The sequence below is a fragment of the Passer montanus genome, unplaced genomic scaffold (genome assembly GCF_014805655.1).
Source record: "Passer montanus isolate IOZ18808 unplaced genomic scaffold, ASM1480565v1 scaffold179, whole genome shotgun sequence".
Classification (NCBI taxonomy): Eukaryota; Metazoa; Chordata; class Aves; order Passeriformes; family Passeridae; genus Passer; species Passer montanus.
The window spans coordinates 625,984-647,564 of record NW_024365270.1 but is presented as its reverse complement, the minus strand read 5'-3'; the positions used below and the strand labels follow the sequence as shown (position 1 = coordinate 647,564).

Sequence of the window (21,581 nt, the reverse complement as noted above, 5' to 3'; positions counted from 1 at the left end):
ACCACGGCGGCAGCGGGGGGGGGGGCAGGGCCGACGAGGGGAAGCTTAACGGGCCGCGGCTGCCGGGGCCGGGCGGTACCACTGCGGGAGGGGGGGGCGAGCCGGGCCGGGCGGAACCATGCGGAGGCGCTGGTAGGGGGGCGCGGGGAGGGGGTCGGTCGGGTCCGCCATGGCCGCCAATTGCGCGGGGGCTGCGGGGACGGCGGCGGGAGCCGTGGCTGCCGTGGGCTCGGCCCTGAGCGCCAGCAAGACCAAGACCAAGAAGAAACACTTCGTGTGCCAGAAGGTGAAGCTGTTCCGGGCCTCGGAGCCGCTGCTCAGCGTCCTTATGTGGGGGGCGAACCACACGGTAAGAGCGGGCGGCGCGGCCCCCCCACCCTCAGAGCCGGGAGCGGGCCCCTCACAGCGCCCGCGAGCGCGCCCTCGTCCCCTCAACCCCCTCAGCAATGCCCGGCCCCTCAGATCCGACCCTTCCCACCTCCCCCTCAGGCTGGGCCTTTCCCCCCTGCTTTTTTCCTGAATCCCAGCCTTCCCTCCCTGTCCATCCCAGCCCTGATGCACCCCCTCCCTGGGCTCTCGGTCCCTTTCTGCTGGTTCTGTGTCCCCCGGGGCTTTAGGGACCCGCGGGTCGGGGTGTCTCTCCCAGGCACGTCCCTGTGTCCCCACCCCTGGCACCTTTTCCACATCCGTTTTCCCGGGACTGGCCAGGGGGACTGATGCCTTTTTGGGCGATGTTGTTGTGGCACAATCCCCCCTCTGGCAATGGAGGGGGACACGAATTTGGCACCCACAGCCCTGTCCCCTGTGCCAGCCCCCGGGTGTCCACCAGGACTGTCCCAGTGAGGGATTCCCCTGTGTCACAGCCCACAGGGGACAGTGCTGTGCCTCACTTGGACAATGTGTCTCCCATCTCCATCCCCCAAAAATGAGGGGTTTGTCCCCTTTGATTGCAGGACTTGGGCCATGCGTGTCCTCTTGGCCTCAGTTCCTCGCGGACCAGGTTGTGAGAGGGTCTCTTGGGAATGTCTGTGACAGCTCAGCTCTGATCCATTGGGAATTCATCTGGGAATTCCTAAGACCATCCCTGTGTTTTCTCTGGAAATTTCTCCCCAGTTTATGATGGCAGGCATGAGGATTGATCCTTGGATGTGACTGCTGGGTGCTGTTCTTGGTAGCCAAAGAAGCCAGAAGCCTCATCCCTTCCTCAATTAATCCCCTTCTAGGGCTCAGACACACCTATTTGTCCAGTGGATTAGTGGATGTTTCCTAGAGAGTGAAAGGGATTCGGACTCATTTTTTTCCCGAAACAAATAACGCATCAAGAATTTTTTTTTTAAAAATCCTCCTCACATTCCTGGCCTGCCTGGCTGGAGCAAAAGCTTCCAAATGTGGTTCAGCACCTTGCTGGCTTTGAGGCAAAGGATGTTCCAAGTGCTCCCAGCCTTGCCCAGGAAGCAGGATAATGACTTTAATCAGCCTTTGATCAGTGGTGCTATTAGCAGCCCTGAAGAAATGGAAATTGTGGGATTTTTCCGAGTTTCATTTCTGGCCTCATAGTGACGGTTTGTTTGCTGGCAGTTGGCCTTTTTTTTTTTTTTTTGTGGGGTTTGTTTGTTTGTTTGTTTGGGTTGGGTGTTTTTGGTTTGTTTTTTTTTGTTGGTTTTTTTTTGTGTTTTACTTTGTTGTAGCTGTCTGGGCAGTAGGAGCCTGGCAGGAATTTGAGGCCCTGGATGAGGACAGAGTAACTTCATGAGCACTTGGCTGTGAGATACTTGGGCAGAGGGAGGAAGGCAAGCTGACGTTAAACTGGTAATGAGATTATATCGGATGTGTATTAGGAAGAAATTGCTGCCAGGAAGGAGCTGAGGGGCTGGGAAAGGGGGTGAGAACAGTTCAGCTGTGACCTCCTGACCTTTGGAAAGGCGTTTAGGATTTCCCAGTAATCCCCCCACCTCTGCCACATTGGGGTGAGGGTTTGGTGAGCTGTGGCTGGGAGATGATCCCAGTGCCTTGCTTCGGTGGGAATTGGAATTGGGTGCCTCCAGCTGAGGGGATTGGAAATAATTTCGGGAATATCTTTAAGCTTTGTGGGAAATCCTCTAATTTGTTTAATATTTGGCTGCTTTGGACAAGGATGGGTGAGTTAGGAGGCTCTGGGCTGTGGCTGTGTCCATGGAGTTCTGCCCTTTGGGATCCTTGCAGTGGGAGGAGGGGAAAACAGCTCTCAGCACAAGCCCGGGGCTGTGCCAGGAGGATCCTGGCAGATTGCTTGGAGCTGGGGTGAACTTTTTCATGGAGAAATCAAACAACCATTTTGTGCAACATGCTGCAGAAATCCCTGTGGGTCCCTTCTCCCATTCTGGAACAGCCTTAAGGAGGCTGCTGAGCACAGGCAGGGCTGGCTCTGGAGAGCATCAGGAGCACCCCAAGAGCAGGAGCTGCTTTCTGGAACACCAGTTTGGAGTGTTTTGGAGTGATCTTGGTGGTCCCAGCCAGGACTGGGACTGGGACTGGGATTGGGGTGGGGCCAGTGTGAGCAGGGCCAAATGGGGGTGGTATGACTCAAACAATTTGAATTTTGGACCAGGAAACCACTGAGGGGAGGGGAGAACTTGTGTGAAAGTGGAGCCACCATGGTTCAGCCTCAATTTCTGAGTTTTCTGTCAGACCCTGAATCCAGCAGGCATGGGGATGGTTCCTGGGGAAGCTTCTCCTGCTGTTGTCATGGCACTGGGAGAGGAGCTGCAGCTCCTGGGGGCTGGGGCTGTGTGTGGTGCTCCAGGTGTGTTTCCAATGCCCTGGATGGGGAAGTTGGGACAGTTCTGGAAGGGAGCAGCCTCCTCCCAGCTGGAGCGATGAACAGTTTTGTGTGATGCTCTGGGAACCATGGAAACAGTTGTAAGGTGCTGCTGATGGAAGGCTCTGGGATCCCAGGGAGGGGACTGTGGATCTGTCTGTAGGGATGGAAGGCTTTGGGATCCCAGGGAGGGGATTGGGATCTGTGTCTGTGGGGCTGTGATGCTGCTGCTGGTTCCTCAGCTGGAAAAGATTCCAGTGGCTCTGGCTGCTGGCAGGGGAAAGGCACAAACATCCCCTTCTTGTGGGAATGGGGAGATCTGCTGGCTGCATGGATCCTGCCCAAGGCATCTCCAGAGGCTCCAGTTCCTGGCTGGAGCAGCAGCCATCTCCCAAGCCCTCAGGAGCAGTGCCAGCAGGAGCAGAGCTCGTTAGTATTCCAGAGAAACAGCAGTGCTGGGAATGGAGCACGGCACTCCCCACTCTGCAGCCTTACCTTCCATGCTGCCAGAGCAGCATCTGCCACATATCAAACACTCAGATCCCAGAAATTGTTCCTGGCACGGTGGGAACAGCCTGGATCTGACCCTTCCCAGCCCAGCTCTAATTGACCTCTGGAGAGAGCAGCATATGGCCAGGGCCGTGCCAGTCCCTGGAATGACCGAGGGCCTGGCTGCCAACTGCTCATCCAGGAGCTCCTGTTCAAATCCCCATTGCAGGAGCCCTTTTCCTGTACAAATCCCCATTGCAGGAGCCCTTTTCCTTTCTGGGGGACAAAGGAAAGGAGGGTTTTCCTGGGTGGTTCAGCAAGGAGAACAAGGCTCATTTCCCTGCTCATTTCTGCTGACTGCTGTGACCATGTGTTGGTTGTTGAATATTCCCATTCCTCAGCTTTTTTGGACCAAGGGATGCATCAGCTCTGCTCACCTGTGAGAGAACTGGGAACACAGATGTTTCCCAGTGACCCTGAGGCTGACAGGATTGGGGACAGGAGGATGGCACTGCCTGATCCCTGTCGTGCAGCCAGGAATCCTTCCCAGCAGCTTTCCAAGTACTTTTTTTCACTAATAGATGGGTTTGCTCTCACCAGGGGATGCTTTTTTTTGCCATCTTAAAGCATCCTGGTGTCCCCAGAGGAATTACTGACTGCAAGATTCACTCTTCCCTCGCCTTGCACGGGGGCTTGTTAGTGTGGATACTGATTAATCATGCTCTAATTCATGGAAAACAGGGCTTTTCCCTCAAACCGTCACTCAGTTGCTGCTCTGTGCTAAGCAGCAGCGAAGTTTTGCCACAGCTGTGCGTTTGTCTCCATGCTAAAGTGATTTTCCCATGTGTCTTTCACCTCCTTCCCCAGTGCATAATGAAGTTTAACTAATACTCCAGGAGATGCTTGATTGGAAAGCTTTGAGGGGAACAAAGTATCTTTATTTTCCTGAGCAAAGTCCTGTAGTACAGAATCCCTGAGAGTGGGCTCACACACCCCATCAGCTGCATCTTGTTAGTAAACAAATCGCATTTTCCCATCAATTTACTAATGCTAATTGCCACTTTGAGGCTACAGTCAGGTTTTGAAACAAAATTATGCCTGGCCCGTTCATCCCAAAAGCTGTCCCTGAATGACATGGAATATTGATGTGGCTTTTATTGGGAAAGAAATTGGCTTTGGTGGCAAAGAGAAATCATCAACCCAGAGTCCTGAGTGGTGCTGCTGGAGAATCCCAGTGACCAGGAAGTAAAAGCTTGGCAAACAGAGAGGGAGGAGGTGTTTTTGCAGCCCTGCAGAGCTGGATTGTGCTGAGGATGAAGAGTCTAGGCAGTGGAAAAGGTTTTCCCTCCCTCAACTCCTGCTTTTGATCCCTGATCCTTGTTGGCATCCAGCTGCTTTTCCCTCTGCTCCTCTGGAATTGGGCAGCTTTGATCCCTCTGTCCTTGTGGGGTGGCTCTGGACATCGGGAAGTGCTCCTTTGTTCTCAGGATATGGCAAAACCAGGGAAAAACGGGCAGGGTCTCAGTCCCAGCGGGTTTGTCTGGATTGTGCCTCGGTGTGAAACGCTGAGAACCCCCGGGGCGTGTCCGAACCCTCTGTGGGGCTCGGGTGGTGCCACCCCCGCTGTGGCTCTGTCTGCCCTGGGAGGGGCAGGAGCCCAGCCCTATCTCTGCCAAACGCAGCTGGCACAGACAAAAAACTCTTTTGGGTTGTGCTCTCGGCCTGGGCTGGTCTCTCTCAGGGGGAGATGGAGAACTCTGGGCAGGAGAGGGGTGGGCAAAACCGGGCTGATTTTCCGGGGAATTCGGGGACAGGTCTGAGCCACAAAGTGAAGTGGGTTTGTGGGCAGATCAGGGCTAAAAAGTGAAGTGGATTCAAGGGCAGATCAGGGCTGAAAAGCTGGAAGTCTTAAGGGAAACCGGCATCACTCTGGGTGTGGCTGCAAATCCCTGGGCTCCAAATGAGCCGTTCTGTCCCCACTTTGGGGCAGAGGTGTGGCACAGCCTGCTGCTCCTGTGCCTTGCAGTGGCTATGATGCCCAAAGCAGCCCGTCAGGGTCCAGGCATGTGTTTGTGGTGCTCCTGCACCTCTGCCTTCTGTCCCTGTCTCCTCCACAATCACACCCAGCATCTCCCTGGTACCACAACCCCAGAGATGCTGGTCCTGGCAGAGTTTTGGGGTTTTGCCCTTCTTTTTGGGCACAGATCCCTGGGAATGTGCTCCCTGTGAGCTGAGCACCTCCTTGCCATGCACCTTGCTGTGACCTTGCCTCCTGGAGCATAAATACCCCGGGACACACACTCACACACACTCTGCTATATTTAATTTGCTGCTCCACGCCTCTCCCCGGGGAGAAGGTAAGAGAGCAAACATGTGCCAGGCGTTTGTCACGTTGCTCCCTCCAGGAGGCTGCTCAAATTCCCCCGGGATGAGCCTGAGGAGCAGATCTCTCTGGAGAGGTGATAGGTGCTGCTGGCCAGGCTTTCCTTTGGGAGGGATTCCTCGTGTTTCAGGATTTGGCTGGATAATCTTTGGGAAGGAGGCTGGATGCTGTGAGAAGGGTGGGGTTGGGATAGCCTTTTCCCGAGGTGTGTGGGGGCTTTTTGTTCCTCTCCCTTGGGAAAGTGTCAGGCATGGGTGTTGCTGTGGGAGCACATGGTGCTGAAACAACAAAAAAATTAAATTAAAAAAACCCGACGTAGCAACAAAACTAAACAAATCTGTGTTTTCTTCCAGACTGGTGCCAAGAACAGAGGCCCAGTGACCACTGCCCCAGAGCTGCCTTGAGGGAGGGCAGGTGGGCATTGCTGGGTCTAGAAATGACCACTCCAGCCCTTCATCCTTATCTTGGTGCCCCTCTTCCTTCTCTGTGTCTCCTCCAGAGCCAGAATCCCAAATTCAGCCCTTCGTCCACATCTTGGTGCCCAGCACAACCGCTCCCTTCTCTGTGTCTCCTCCAAAGCCAGATCCCAAAGCATCCATCCAGCTGTGCTGGAAGGGGGGAAAGGCTTCCACAGGGAGGATTTTTTTGGGCTCTTTTATCTTGTGAGGAGTGGTGGCACCTCTGAAACGATCCAGAGCTATCCTGGTGCACCATTTCTGCCACTCAGGAGCCTCGCAACAGGTCCCACACTCGCTTTGAGGTTTGTGCCGTGGCAGAAACGAGGGCACCCAGCGAGGCCTCAGAACATTTGTGTCTGAATTGCTGCCAGCGAGGAGGCAGCCTCGGAATCGCTGTTCGCTGTTCCCTCTCAGCCGTCAGCACCCTTCCTCCGCTCGGCAAGGAGCTGATAATGGCTTGTTTGTGCCTTCCCCACGCCGGGAAGAGGGCTGGGAGCAGGCTGGGATGGGAGCAGGCGTGTGGCAGGAGCTGTCAGGCTTCCCCTCCTGGCAGACAGCAATAATTAGTGGCTGGAGGCAGCGCCTCTGTCTCGGTGCAGGATGAGTTGTTTTCTCCTCGCCCCGAGGGGAAATCTCTGCGTGGGACTCTGATGCAGCTCTCTGCAGTGGCTGCGAGCTGGGAGATCCCTTCCTCACCTGGAGTCTGTTCCCTTTTCCCTCCCCTCTGGCTCAAGGATTGGCTCCATGCAGGACTGAGCCGAACCCGGGGGCCATCGGCCTCTCCCTGCTCAGGGATGCTGCCGGTGGGGGATGTGTGTCATTATTTGTTCATTCATTCATCTGTGCAGCGTTTTCCATACATCCCACAGGGTTTGTGGCAGTGCTGTGATGCCTTGGGCTGGATACCTAGAACAGAGGCTAGACAGAGTTGGAGAATAAAGTGGGTTTTTATTAAAGGCTTTAAGAGATACACCTTGGGCAGTGCAGAGGCTACACCTGAGATGGATGACAGTCATGAGTTTTTTGGGACATCAGAGGTTAATTGTCCAATTACAGCTTCGGGTAATGAAGTCCCCCAGTTTGCTCTCCCCCTCTCCCATTAATTTTTGTTCATACTTTTCAGGCCTGATGCTGTGATGGTGACTTTGGTTCTCAGGCCTGGAAGGATTGTTTTATCTGATCAAACTGTGATGAGAGCTTACAAACACTCTGTACGGAGTTCAGAGTTGTACCCTAATCCAGTACAGCATCTGAAAAATATAAAAGCTAAAACTTAAGGCAAAATATAAAAGCTAAAACTTAAGCCCCCTGCTGCAGGGCAGGGCTTTGCAGAGCAGGGCTTTGCAGAGCTCCAGCTCCGCTCCCTCCAGGAGACGTGGCCGCTTCGCTTCCCGCTTCTGTCTGTTGTGTGGGATGGCTGGCTCTGAAAATAGCCACCTTCCCTCCTGGCACTGGGATGCGTCTTTCTTCCCAGTCTGACGTGTATTAAATCTGGTCTGGATTTTCATGGTAACGATGGAGAAAGGGTGAGATAAACACGGCTTCATGGAATTGGCTCACGGCACATCCCTAGGACTGAACCCTGCAGAGCCCAGCAGGGATGTGGCAGCACTTTGGGCAGTGCTGTGTGTCCTGCTGCATGCAGGGAATGGGGAATCCCAGAGCTGGATCCCTTTCCCGAGCCTGGCCCCTGCTCCCAGCCAGCAGGGAAGTTTTCCAGCAGCTTTCCCTGTGTGCTGGGAGTCACTTGACCTGCCAGAGGTTTTGGTGCTGGGAACAGTCCCCAGAGCTGACTGGGAGCCAAACCGTGCTGGTGCCAGCGTTGTCAGCCTCCCTCTCCTGCACTACCTGCTTGGCACAGCAGTCATGGGAACAGAGCTGGGATGGAATTTCTTCCTGAATCCAGGCTGTTAGCAGGAGTTCAGTGAGATGGGGCTGTGGTGAGTCCCTGGGAGGGATGGCACTGGGGCTGTCTTCAGAAAAGGCATCTCAGAAACCTCTTGATTCTGGCACAGCCTTGTCAGTGACTGCAGTGACTAGAGCAGGGCAGCCAGACACAGTCCAGAGGTGAATTATTTATTATTATGTTATTATTAATGCTGGCACTGCTGGATGCTGCAGCACGAGCCCGCCTGTACAATAGTAGCTGAACATTCATTCTTCTGCTTCCCCATGTTCCTGTGGCTGCCACTCATGACTAAGGAACAAAAACAATCTAGTGAGTGACTCATCCCTCCAGAGAAGGTGGGATGGGAGCAACAGGAGACAGCCAGCATGGAAACAGCATCCACAGGGAGCTGTGCTGGGCTGCACCAAAGGCTTTGGTCATCCTGGTTTGTAGCAGGAATGATCAACATTGGAACATTTTCTCAGGGAGGTAGTTAAAACATAAAATCTGATGGTTCTTGGCCTGTGGTTTGTCTGGGTTCTCAGCTGTGTCTTGGATGGTCAGTGGAATGGGAAAGTTGTCTCAGGAGGATTCACATCGTGGCCTGTCACCACAGTGTTCCCCAGCTGCTTCTGTCTGATGGGTCACGGTGCCCCAAACCATCCCCTGGGGTGTTGGGCATCCCTGCAGGTCCACAGGGCAGTGGGGCCTGGGCTTTGAGTCTCCCTTTCCTCTCTCTTGCAGATCAATGAGCTCAGCAACGTTCCCGTCCCTGTCATGTTAATGCCCGATGACTTTAAAGCCTACAGTAAGATTAAGGTGGACAATCATCTATTCAACAAGTAAGTAGGAGCTTCCTAATCTCTCTGTGGTCAGAGCTCTATGCTGTGAGGCCAGCTGGCCTGGGGGAGGCCTTCTGGGTTGTTCCCAGCAGTAGTGCCAGGAGGATCCATACCCTGTGCCCTGCCCAGACCCTGGACAGGCCATGGTGTGGTCAGTCTGCAGTGAGATATGCTGTGGTGGTTGGTTGCCATCCTTTGAGGGATTAAACTGTTCACAGGAGGTAGCTCTGCAGCTGTGCTGTGCTCATGGAGTCCTCTGGAATTACTCCTGTCTCCTTTTCCCAAAAAATCCATTTTTGGAAGCTGTTTTGAAGTCGTGGTTGTGGCTGGTGCTCAGAGCTGCATTCTCCATCCCAGCTCTGCAGGGCTGCAGTGCTCCCTGATTAATCCTTTGTTTTCCCCAAGTTTCACAGGGATCAGCTTTGCAGAGTGGGAGGTGATTGGGAAGTTTGTCTCTCCTGGCACGTCCAATGTACAGGATCTGCTCTCCCCCTTCTCCAGAGAAGATCTGAGCTCCCCATGTGTCACTGCGAGGGTTTCTCATTGAGAAGGAGCTGCCAAATTCACCCACTATGTCCAGGCAGGACCAAACTCTGCTCCTCCCCCTGGGCAGGATCAGGGCTGTGGGAGGAGCAGATGCAGCTCCCTCAGTGACAGGGAGTGTTGTCATTGTCCCCTGTCCTGTGCCTGGGGGCAGCAGAGCCAGGCTGGAGCTGATTCCTCCTCTCCTGGGTACTGTAGCTGAGCTGGTCTGTGGGGCCTTGACCCTTCTCGTGCTGTGATGGGAGCTGAACCCAGAGCCCAGCCCCTCTGCTCCTGCAGCTCTGCCTGGTGTGCAGGGACAGCATGTGACAGTGTGTGTAGGGACAGCGTGTGACAGCTATGTGCAGTGACAGCTGTGTGACAGCGTGTGCGGGGACAGCCGTGTGCCAGTGTGACAAAACCACCAAGGAGGGCACAGGCAGGATGGCTCCCTGTGGCAGCCACACAAGCTGCACACTCCCATCCCTGTTAGCCAGGACCCTGCAGAGTTCCCTGGGAGGGATGGGTTTTGTGGGCATCCAAAGGAAGGAGCTGCTCTGCCGAGGGCACGGCAGGGCTGGGATGTCCTGGGGGGCTGGCAGGGAGGGGGAGCCAGTGTGGCATTGGGTGGCACTGCTGACATCTCTGCCCTGCCCTAGGGAGAACCTGCCAAGCCGCTTCAAATTCAAGGAGTATTGTCCCCTGGTGTTCCGCAACCTCCGGGAGAGGTTTGGGATCGATGACCAGGACTACCAGGTACCCTCTCTTCTCTTCTAGGACAGAGCAGCCACCCTGGCAGAGAAACCATGCTGCAAACTGCAGCCAGCAGCTTTTCTGGGTTTATAATTGGCGTTTGAGTGGTTCCACCATAACCTCAGCGGTGCAATGGATCTTGCTGTGCCAAACACAGGGCAGTAGGAGGGGAAGGTGATCCCTGCTCCCCAGGCATGAAACTGGGGCACAGGTGGCTGTGGACAGGCAGGAGCTGGAGGATAACAATGATCCAGCATGGAATATCTGCGAGGAAAACGAGTCCGTGGTGTTTGTACAGATTCAGGTGAATCTGCTGCTTTCAGCCAAGTGTGTTGTTGAATTGGGTGTGTCAAGGTGGCTCCTGCTTTGGGATCCATCCCCTAATGCCAGAGGGACTGATTTTCTTGGAGAGGAGTCTGGTGTTAACACTGCTGGGCTCAGCACTGGGGACAGGGAGATGTCAGAGCTCTGGCTGCTGCAGCAGGGCCACCCTTCCTCAGCCAGCTCCGAGCCCTGGGCACGAGGAGCTGAGCAGAGGCAGCTCAGGGCTGGGAGATCACCCAGAGCAGGGCCAGGGGGACCGTGGTGGCCACGTGGCCCCAGGCAGGCTGGGTGTCAGGGAGCTGGAGTGTCCCCAGCACGTGGTGACAGAGTGGGCACAGTGCCAGGGGATCCCCTGGAACACTGACTGCAGAGGCACATGGGGGAGTGCTGCAGCCTCCCTGCTCCCTCCACGTGCTCCCTGCCTGGTGGGGAGAGCAGCTGGTCCCACGCTGCCTCCTCCATGCCCATGTCACACCTCTTTGTGATGACACCCTCCCCAGGTGTGACCCATACTCTGTGTAGTTCACCATTTACACTCCCCCTGTTGTTCTGAGGGATTGCTTCCCCCTTCTCAGAGCTTTAAAAGAGCTTTGGTTTGTTTTTTTTTTTAAGTGCTCATCTGGAACAGAAAACATTAATTGAGCTAAATTCAGGTGGGTAAACTGTGATGGCTCGAGTGGGAATGGAGCCAAGAGGCTGAATTTAACACCCCAACTGTGGGAGAGGTGGGAGTGACAGAAAGGGAGCCGAGGGCTGGGAGCTTGGTAATGCTCTGTGTGGTCACGATTTCTGCTTCCCAGCTCCAGAAGAAAAGCTCTGTGGTTTTGAGGTGAGGGCTTTAAACTGCCTGGCACAGACCCCTTTGCAAATGTCAGCGAGCAGCAAAGGGGATTTTTCTGCTTGCCTTTATTTTCCTGACGCTCTCTAAAGCCGTTGGCAGCAGCAGAGTTTTTCCCCTGCTTCATTAAAGTTTTAAAAGCTTTAAATGCTTCATTCTGAAAGGAAACCTCTGGGCACACTTGCAGCATGACATGGTAAATCTCTCTCTCAGAGCAGGTTCTGCTGCAGGCTCCCTCTGCTGCCAGAGCTGAGTAAGGGGGACACAGCAGTGCCACTGTCACCTAAAAAAAACCGAATAATACAGCCTGAAACCCAATATCCAGCCCAGAAATGCTGGAAAACTTAAGGATCACTGTTGCTGCTGCTGTGTTTCAAAGCCCTCCCTATCTGTGATAAGGAAATACTGGTGAGAGGTTGTTGGTTGACAGAATGGCTTGTGGGCAGGTGGAGGGGACAGGTGACAGCAGCAGTGGCTGGGGCTGAAGGAGGAGCTCGCAGCAGGCCCTGCTGCCTCGGGAGGGGCAGGAGAACAAAGAGCTGGTGTTGTGGCTCAGGGAATTGGTCCTGCTCTGCAGTTTTCCTGGGATTTTCCAGCCCTGCTGCACTGTCTGGTTGCTAAGGGTGGAGACAGGGATCTAAAGGCAGATGCTGCTGGTTGCCAGAAGAACAACCAAGCTATTTATACTCATCTTGTACGTCCAGGAGTAAGAATAGCAGAGCCTGAGGGTGGCTTTTGGTGCAGGATGACCTGTGAAGAATCCCCAAACACTGAGATTTTGGCCAGACTAAGCTGCTTTTTGAGGGAAAAGCCAACAGGCCATTCAGTTGTTTTGGTCTGGTTGTTTTGGTCTGGTTTTCCTTAAGCCTTAGGAATATCCTGACTGTTCTTAAATCCCTGAGAGGAAATGCTGAGAGCTCTTGGCCTGTGTATCCTACACCTCTAAAAACTCTTCAGTAAAAAACACCTTCCAAAAACACACCCCAGGTGTTGGAGTAAAACCTGCCAGCAAATCACAGGGCCAGCTGGAAGCCCTAAAAACACATCCAGACTTTTAAACGATTGGGTTTTACCCTCAGCAGCCCCAAACCCAGAGTTCACAGCCAGAGTGGGTGCCCTGAGCTGGACCTGTGGGGCTGGCCCTGCTTTTAGGGCTGCTCAGGGGGTTCCTGTGAGGCCAGCCCTGCTTCTAGGGCTGCTCAGGGGGCTCCTGTGGGGCCGGCCCTGCTGCTGAGGGAGGTGCCAGCTCCTGGCACCGTCCCCACGCCGTGTCTGTCCCCCAGAACTCGGTGACACGCAGCGCCCCGGTGAACAGCGACAGCCAGGGCCGCTGCGGCGCGCGTTTCCTCACCACCTACGACAGGAGGTTCGTCATCAAGGCCGTGTCCAGCGAGGACGTGGCAGAGATGCACAACATCCTCAAGAAGTACCACCAGGTACGGTGAGTCTGGAGCCCCCCCGTGCACACCTGGGGATCTGCTGGGGGTCTGGAGCTTGGATTCACAGCTGGCAGAGCTTGCACGGAGGTTTTGTGGGGAAAAAGGGTCCTTAGGGTCTGAGAGATGAAAATCCTGAGGGATGGAAATCTGAGGGACAAATATCTGAGGGACAAATGTCTGAGGGACAACCCAGCAGCTGTTTGTAGTGCTGAGCCCCTTCCCAGCTCATCCTGGCCCTTGTATGAATAAATTACGGATCCCTGGTAGATCAGAGCTGCAAACAGGGTCCTCATTCATTGCCTCAGACCTTCCAGAGGGGCCGGAGGGGAGTTAGGAAGTGGAGTCACAGTGGGACAGCTGGAAATGTCCTGGTCCACGTGCTGGTTCCAGCCTATCTGCTCTGAAGGGGATGTTTAACAGGCCCTGAGTTCCAGGCACAGCGAGATAACCACAAGAAGTGAAGCTGGGCAGTGCCAGTGACACCTGGCCTGTCACAGCAGGCTGGACAGACACAGGGTCACAGGATCCCAGGATTGGGAGGAACCCTGGAGATCTCCCAGCTCTACACACAGGGTCACAAAATCCCAGGACTGGGAAGAACCTTGGAGATGTCCCAGCTCCCTGTGCTGGGCAGGATGGCACTACTTGGGCCAGCTTGCTCAGGGAATGGGACTCTTCCCCATCCTCACTCCTTTCCTGGAGACCCCAGGAGCTGTTCCAACCCTCCTTTCCTTTCCCATGTGTGCCTTGGCTGCAGCACCTAACCGAGTTTATGTGCTGTCAGAGCTGGGCTTTGTGTGACACAGTTGTCCCTCCCTGCAGTTCATCGTGGAGTGCCACGGGAACACACTGCTGCCCCAGTTCCTGGGCATGTACCGGCTCACCGTGGACGGGGTGGAGACCTATATGGTGGTCACCAGGAACGTCTTCAGCCACAGGCTGACCGTGCACAGGAAGTACGACCTGAAGGTGAGGCCTTCTCAAGCCTGACCTAGAGCAGAGGCCAGGCAGAATCACAGAATAAAGCAGGGATTTATTCAAAGGATCTCCTCAATGGATCCACCTTGGGCAGCACAAGAACCCAGCCAGGGCTGCATCCCAGGTGAACCAAAATGGTACAAAATGAACCAAAATGGTGGCAAAATGTTGACCACTTACGGGGTCTCTCACTTTAATAACTTCTGCTCCATTTGCATATTGGAGTTAATTGTCCAATTCCAGCTTTAGATTATGCAGTCCCATCCTTCTTGATTCTCTCTCTTCATTGTTTGTGCTCTTGGGCCTGAGATTTGGATCATTTGTCCTTGGTCCCCAGCTAGAGCAGGAATTGTTTTGTCTCCTTGCTCTGTGCGGAGAGCTCACCATCCCATAATATGGAGCCCAGACCCACACACTAAAGCAGCACAGAAGCTGAAAAATATAAAAACTAAAACCTGAGGCATCAGAACTCTGGGGGTTGGGCCTGGAACCCCCTTGGCAGGGTCCTGGGCTTTGGGGTCTGCTCAGGGGATCAGGTTTTGGGAGGCTGTGCATGGAGGTTCAGTGTTGGTCCATTCCCCCATCGCAGGAGATCACCAAAAGGGGGTTGAGCACTGATCTTAAAAATGCTTTCATTGTTTTCCTGCATGAAGAAATTAAATGGTGTCAATTAATTCATTTGGAATGTGACCCAGAGAGCAGTAATGATATTTTCTTTTTTTTTTTTTTTTTTAATTTATTAGGGCTCAACAGTATCCAGGGAAGCAAGTGATAAAGAGAAGGTATGGAGCCATCCCTGGCCAGCCTTTCCTTTCTCCTGGTGCTTGGAAGCAGACAGATCCAACTGAGTTCCCTTTTCCTTTCCATTCCCTTTTTCATGGGGGTTTTGGGCAGGGGAGGTTCCCCAAGCCCTCAGTTCACCCTGTCCCCCTTTTCAGGCTGGGAGGGAGCTGTCTCTGCCTGCCCTGCCCTGTGGTGGCACTGCCAGGAGTGGGGGACAGTTCCAGCAGAACCAAGCCCCACCTGAGGGCAGTGCTGTCCCTATGGAAGGGTTTCCTCACAGCACCCCGGGTGCCAACCCCAGGCAGGTCAGGGGTAGATCTTTCACCAGAAGATTTATAAACCAGATCCTTGGCACATTGCTAAGCCTGGCTTGAGTGGGGGGATTGAGGACTGAGCCTCCTTGCCCTGCAGGACTTCTGTGCTGCTGCCTTGAAATCCCTATGGAAATCCCAGCAAACCTCGTGCTGGTCCATGTTTGGCACGTAGGATTTTCAGGGTTGGAGTCTGCTCCAGCCTGCCCTAAAAGATCCCAGCCAGCAGCCAGGGAACTCCCATTTGCCCTGAATCCTCTGGCACCCTCCCAAGTGCCCCCAACTCCCTGGCTTGTGCAGCTGGGTTCATGTGAGCTCACAAAGCCACCCCACGCTCCTGTGTCATTAAGAATTGAAACCCTGAGGTACAAAGGGGCTCTGAGTTCTCCCACATCCCCACAGTCCTCAGGGCCTGCTGCAGGCACAGCCCTCAAAAAAACATGACTTGAATTCTTTCTTCTTTCCTCAAACCTTTAGGAAGAGAAGGTTTGGCGTTTTGTTTTGGTTTTTTTTTCTTCTCCAAGCCTTCACCCCTTTTCCCCTGCAGTCAAAGGTCAAGAAAATTAATTTCTTTCATTAATTTCATTTCAATTCTGGGAGCTGCTTGGAGCATCCCTGGCCCAGCTGCGCAGTTTTTAAAGCTGACTTGCTCCACGTCTCCCTTGAGTTTTCCTGTAGGTCCAGCTGAGCCCACGGATTCCCTGACACTTCCTGTGCTCTGCCTGATGCCCTTTCCATCCTCAGTGGACTTTGGGCACCCCAGAAGCCCAGACTGAGCAGGGGCTGTTGCACTCACACCCATGTGCCAGCCCTCCCCTGGCAGCAGGCTGGGGAATTTCACCTCAGGCTTTTTGTTGCAGGCCAAGGATCTCCCAACGTTCAAGGACAATGACTTCTTGAATGAGGGTCAGAAGCTGCATGTTGGAGAAGAGAGTAAAAAGAACTTCCTTGAGAAGCTGAAGCGGGATGTGGAGGTAATTTCCTGGGGTACAGCTCTGCTCTATCTCCCCTCACTGTCACAGTAGCAGGCCCCTGGCCTGATGGGTTTTTCCTCGAGCTCTTAGAGAACCTGTCACACTTGAGATAGCTCTGCTACTTGGAATGGTGTTAAATTAGCAGGATGGCTTTTGAGGTACTGTTGGAAACAGAAAAAATTTTAATAAAAGGCAAAATCACAAGTTCTTTCAGAGAAAAACTGAGGTAGGGGCAGGAGGTTCTTACTCTTGCTAAACACTCTACAAAAACAATTATTTCCGTTGTTATCTTCTTTTTCTGGTGAATTACTTAGGTGGGACTTTTTGGCTTTTGTCTGATTGGTAGCCCTAGGTTTGAGGTGAAGTCTCAAAGGTCTTATAAGGTGTCTTTTTACTAAATTGAGGAGAGAAACTTCTGGTATTTTTTTGTTTTTAAGCAAACAAATGATTTGGCCACTCCATCAACAGGGGGCACATTCCTACACCAGTCGGGTAATAATTAGCATTGACTCCATGATTCACAGAAGGCTAATCAATTTCTTTATTATATTATACTATATTATATTATTATTAAGAAACCCATTGCTTTTATAGACAGTTACAATACAGGTAGACCTAATTGCTCCTCCAGTCCAAACCATCAGCACTGGCTAATTAAGAAACCACCCTTTGGTGGACAAATCTCCATAATACATTGCACATGTTCAGGATTGTGGGAATCTTTAAGATCAGAGTGTGTCAATGCCAGCCCTTAGGGAGGCACTGCAGGAAGGGCTGAGCCTTCCCCACGCTCTGAGGGTGCCAGCTCTCACTGCTGCCTCTCTCCCAGTTTTTAGCCCAGCTGAAGATCATGGATTACAGCCTGCTGGTGGGCATCCACGACGTGGACAGGGCTGAGCAGGAGGAGATGGAAGTGGAGGAGAGGGCAGAGGATGAGGAGTGCGAGAACGATGGGCTGGTGGGGGGGAACCCCATCTCCTCCTATGGGACCCCCCCCGACAGCCCTGGCAACCTCCTCAACTACCCCCGGTTCTTTGGGCCCGGGGAGTTCGACCCCTCCGTGGATGTGTACGCCATGAAGAGCCACGAGAGTGAGTGTGGGGAGCTGGGGAGGGCAGGGAGGGTCTGAGGGGGGCTGTGAGGGAGCTGTGGAGGGCAGGGAGGGTGTGAGGGAACTGGGGCGGAAGGATGGAGGGCAGGGAAAGGGGAGGTGTCCCAGGCTCAGTAGGGTGGGTCAGTTCTGGCAGCCAGGGTGGCACCCCTGAGGTCATTCCTCTGTCCTGGCAGCCACCCTGAGCTTCCCAGCAGGGCTTGGGAAAAGCCCAGCCTAGCAGGAGGGCTGTCCCTGCTTTGCCGGGCAGTCCCTGGTGGTGGCTAAAAGGGGACAAGTGATGCTGGGAGAGGGGTGGCATGAGGAGAGAGCCTCTGGTGGGCTGCTCCAGGCATCTTTGCCCTTGTGCAGCCTCCAGCTGCCTTTGCTTTCTCTGTGAATTGCCCCAAACCAGCTCTTCCCAGTGTTTCTGGAGGTGGGGGTGCAGCTGGGGGTGCCCAGGGGGTGTTTTTGGAGGTGGGGATGAAGCTGGGGGTGCCCAGGGGGTGTTTTTGGAGGTGGGGGTGCAGTTGGCTGTGCCTAGGGGGACTGAGCCCCTGCTGTGCGCCCAGGTGCCCCCAGGAAGGAGGTTTATTTCATGGCCATCATTGACATCCTCACGCCCTATGACACCAAGAAGAAAGCTGCACACGCTGCCAAGACAGTGAAACACGGGGTGAGCCTGGCCCAGTGGGGGCTCTTGGGTCTGGGGCTTCTGCTCTGCAGCATCTCCTGGGGGGGAAGGTGTCCCCTGACACTGATTTTCCTGCCAGGATGGGAATTCTCCGGCCCCCGTGCTCAGCACTGCCCTCTGTGTCTCCTCAGGGTTAGGTTTTCCCTGTGGTTGGTTGGGATCATTTGTATTTCCATCCCAGTTTGGGAGGTGCTGGAGGGATGGATTGGATGAAGGGTGGCCATGGATCCTCCCCAGCAGAGGAGCTGTGCCCCTGTCCCCTCCCTGCCCTTCCTGACCCCCCTGACTCCTCCTTGACCAGCCTGACCCTTCCCTGATCCCTCCCTGCCCACCCTGACCCCTCCTGGACCACACTGACCCTTCCCTGACCCCTCCCTGCCCATGCTAACCCCTCCCTCACCACTCCTTGCCTACCTTGACCCCTCCCTGACTGCCCTGACCCCTCCTTGACCACCCTGACCCCACCTTGACCTCTCCCTGCCCACACTGACCCCTCCCTGCCCTTTCCTTGCCCACCCTGCCCACACGGACCCCTCCCTGAGCACCCTGCCCACACTGGCCCCTCCTGGATGACCCTCCTTGCCCCCTGTGCCCCCTGACCCGCTGTCTCTCCGCAGGCCGGGGCTGAGATCTCCACGGTGAACCCCGAGCAGTACTCGAAGCGCTTCAACGAGTTCATCTCCAGCATCCTGACATAGGGTCACATCCTGCTGCAGGCCTGGGGGCTCCTGCAGCCTGGGGGCTCCTGCAACCTGGGACAGCACAGACACTGCAGCAGCACCGAGGCACACCTGTGGCACGTGTGGGGCACGTGTGGCACCATGTGACAAAACCCATCCTCATCCGTGCCGCACCCGCTGCACCTCTGGGTTTGGTGTTCCAGAAGTGCCCCGATCTCAGATTTGAGGGCTTTTCCAAACAAGCCAAGTGCATTGTTCCAGCACTGCTACTGCTCTTTCTGCCCAGTGACGTTTTCTCCTCTCTGCTGAGGGGCTGGGACACATGTGGCACTGTCCCCAAGGGGTCAAGTTCAGCAGTGCCTGACTCACAAACCACTCCTTGTTTTTTGTGTTGTTGTTGTTGTTGTTTTATTGGACTGGCTTTGCCAGAAAAAGAAAAAAAAACAAACCCTTTTATTTCCCTCTCGGTAGGAATTGGAAGGAAAGTAGCTCACCATTTCAAGGATGGAAAATATAACTGACAAAAAGGAGGAGTCACTGAACTTTAGGTAAATTCAGACTGGGACACTATATTTTTTAGGTTAATTAAAGTAACAAAGAAAAAAGGAAAAAAAAACAAACCACTTTTTTGTAACTGCACTTGATTTACAAGAAAGATGAGGGAAATTAACATCTACCAAAGATGATGTCTGAAAAAATAAAAAGGTGTAACTCCTAAAAGCTAAAAACAAGCAGAGAAATGAGAGAGGCATTGACCAACCTCAGCTCATTCTGTGCTTGGACCTGGGGTGATTTTAATTGGCCAGCTCTGAAGATTTCCTTAAAGAAGAAAAAAAAAAAATTTAAAAAGGCATTTTTATACCTGTAGATCCAGGCTAAGATTTTGGGCCACTTCCTCAGCCAGGAAGGGCTCAGAGGTCACCATCACAATCCTGCCAGTGTTAATTAGCTAATTAATTATTCAGTCTTCCTTCCCCACCCCTTGCAAGTACCTGTTGGTATTCAAGGTATTCAAGTACCTGCAACAGGTACTTGAATCTGTGTCCTGACAGAGGTTGCTGGGTTGGATTTTTTGTGTTTTATTTTTTAAAAATGTGACTTGCACAGAAGGAATTGGTCTGGCTGCCAGGGCGAGTGCTGGGAGCTGGGCTCATCCTGTTCCAAACCCCCTGAGCGACCCTCCAGGAGTGGAAATGGTTGAACTCTCACACCAGATTTCTTTTCCAGCCCCCCCCCGAAGGATTTGGGGACTGATTGGAGTGACTGAAATCGTCCTGTTTTGTCTCCTTTAACCCTTTCACAGCCAAGCTCGGCAGCCTCGCTGTGGGTTTCATTAGCTCTGCTGCACAACAGAACTTTTGGTTTTGGTTCTTTATTTTGGGAGTTGTTGTTTGTTTTTTTTTAATTTTAATTTCCTTTCTCTTTTTAAGCAGGATTTAGAGTTTTGAACAAACCTCTTTGCAGTTGAAACATGTTGCTTAATCTGCCTTGGAACTGTTTTTCACATATGCCTTTGTTTGGGGAATAAGCTGTTGGGATTGTCTGTCCTGTGCTGTAACAGTTCTTGCTGTGTGGAATTTTGGTCCTTTTTGAGACATAACTGGTGCTCATCACACTCTGGTAATTTCCCTGAATTAACCCTGCCTCTAGGCTGGATTCTGAATGTGGGGTTTGGGGGATTTTTTGGTTTCATTTCCTCTTCACCCCCTCCCCATTTCCCCTTCCTGATGTGAATCCCCCCATGGGTCTCACCTTGGCAGGGGCTGAAACTGAAGCCCATGAGGCTGCACTGTAAATAGAATTTTGGAGAAATGAAAAATTAGGGGTCCTGATGGGATTTGAAGATTTTTGGTCCTTCCCTTTGACGTGGCACAAATTTCTGCTGCCCTTTTGGTGTGGGAGGCTGGAGGGGTTTTAAGGTGTAGAGCTGGAAAAGCCACTACCCAAATGCAGCTAAAAAATATTTTGAAAAAGAAAACAAAGGGAGGACTTAGAGGGCATCATCATCTTCATTTTGTGGGCATTATATTGGTTGCTTCTCTCTTAATAAGCACTTAAGTTTACTGCTAATTAGGAATTAAACACCAATCACTTTTTATTCCTGACAGTTAAAAAAAAAATCTGCTTTGAATCTGCAACTTTGACCTGGTAAGTTTGCCCTTCTCCTTTTGGGGAAAGTAGCTTGGAAATTGTTTTATCTTGAAATCATTTATTAAAACAAAAAAAACAAAAACATAAATAAATAGAAAGGAGAAAAAGGGGGGAGGAAGAGAGCAGGAGGTGGATGAACGCCACAGGGCAAACCTAGAGAAAGGAGAGTGAAGATGGCAGAAAAAAATGTCCTTTATTGAATTCCGGAATAATGAATAAGGAATCCAGTCAAAACCCAGGGAATTCCTGCAGAAATCCTTACAGAGTTCTGACAAAAATTGAGAGCAGGGAATATTTTCTTATTCCAAACTCCTGCTGGGATTAAATTTGGCTGTTCCAGGTGATCTGGGGGGGTCCCCCAAAGATTCTGCCCCTTCTGTCCAGTTGCCATATTGTGTACTAAAGTGATTAAATGCAATTTTCTCACCTAATGATGTATTACCCAGGTATGTAACTTTGTTTAACAGAAGCATTTTTGTATATTGTTTACATTTGGAGAAGTAGTATTACCTTAAAAATGCTAATTTTTGTTTCTAGACAGTATTTTTTGTTACCAGAACAAGAAATGAAGCTGCAAATATTTTGATTTGTTTTTAAAAGGGACTTTTTCTTTGTGTTTGCTTTCTTTTCTTTTTGTTTTGCTTTGTTTTGTTGGCTATTTTTTCTTTTAAATCTTGTTTTAGGTCACTTTTTTAACTCAAGTATTTAAAAAAAAAAAAAAAGGAAACCCAGCCCTTTCAATTCTGGTTTTACAACTGCTTGTGCTAGTTCGTTGTCTGTTTCTGGTGTGGATTTAGTTCTAGTTTTTGCTGAATGTAGATATTCCTGTCCTTAGCATGAACCTTGCAGAACACATTAAACTGCCAGGATTTGCAGCAGAATTCAGAATTTTCTTTTGGCCAAAAAAAAGCAAAATTTGGTCCAGTGGAGCTCCAAATAATCAGTGAGCAGCATCTCCCCTCTGCAGTGCCTGAGGTAGGAGGAGCTGCAGGATCCGAGTTCCTGAGGGATTTAAAAACCCCAAAATCTGCTTTGAGCTGGGAATTCCCACCTTCCCTGTTGGGACAGCCCCAAAATCAGAGTGGGAGAGGGGAGGCAGAGCCAGCTCTGCTCCAGGAGTGCAATAAACACTGCAGAGCTGCTGGGGGGGAACTGGGGCTTCCAGGGGCTCCCCAAGCTGGGGTGGG

General features: G+C 52.5%; 1 protein-coding gene across 3 annotated transcripts; it reads left to right on the top strand.

Moving 5' to 3' along the window:
* Positions 1–22: 22 nt before the first annotated feature.
* PIP4K2B (phosphatidylinositol-5-phosphate 4-kinase type 2 beta) lies at positions 23–18,787 on the top strand. 3 transcript variants are annotated; one of them, XM_039704631.1, is made up of 10 exons: positions 24–349; positions 8,760–8,857; positions 10,039–10,135; positions 12,578–12,730; positions 13,556–13,702; positions 14,455–14,493; positions 15,666–15,779; positions 16,609–16,870; positions 17,442–17,545; positions 18,181–18,787. In XM_039704631.1, exons 1-10 carry the CDS (start codon positions 170–172, stop codon positions 18,259–18,261), a joined length of 1,275 nt encoding a protein of 424 aa, XP_039560565.1. In that variant the 5' UTR covers positions 24–169; the 3' UTR covers positions 18,262–18,787. The 3 variants fall into 3 exon arrangements, with proteins under 3 accessions (XP_039560567.1, XP_039560565.1, XP_039560566.1); XM_039704632.1 differs by lacking the exon at positions 14,455–14,493; XM_039704633.1 differs by lacking the exons at positions 8,760–8,857; positions 10,039–10,135 and having other exon boundaries at positions 23–349.
* Positions 18,788–21,581: the final 2,794 nt, after the last annotated feature.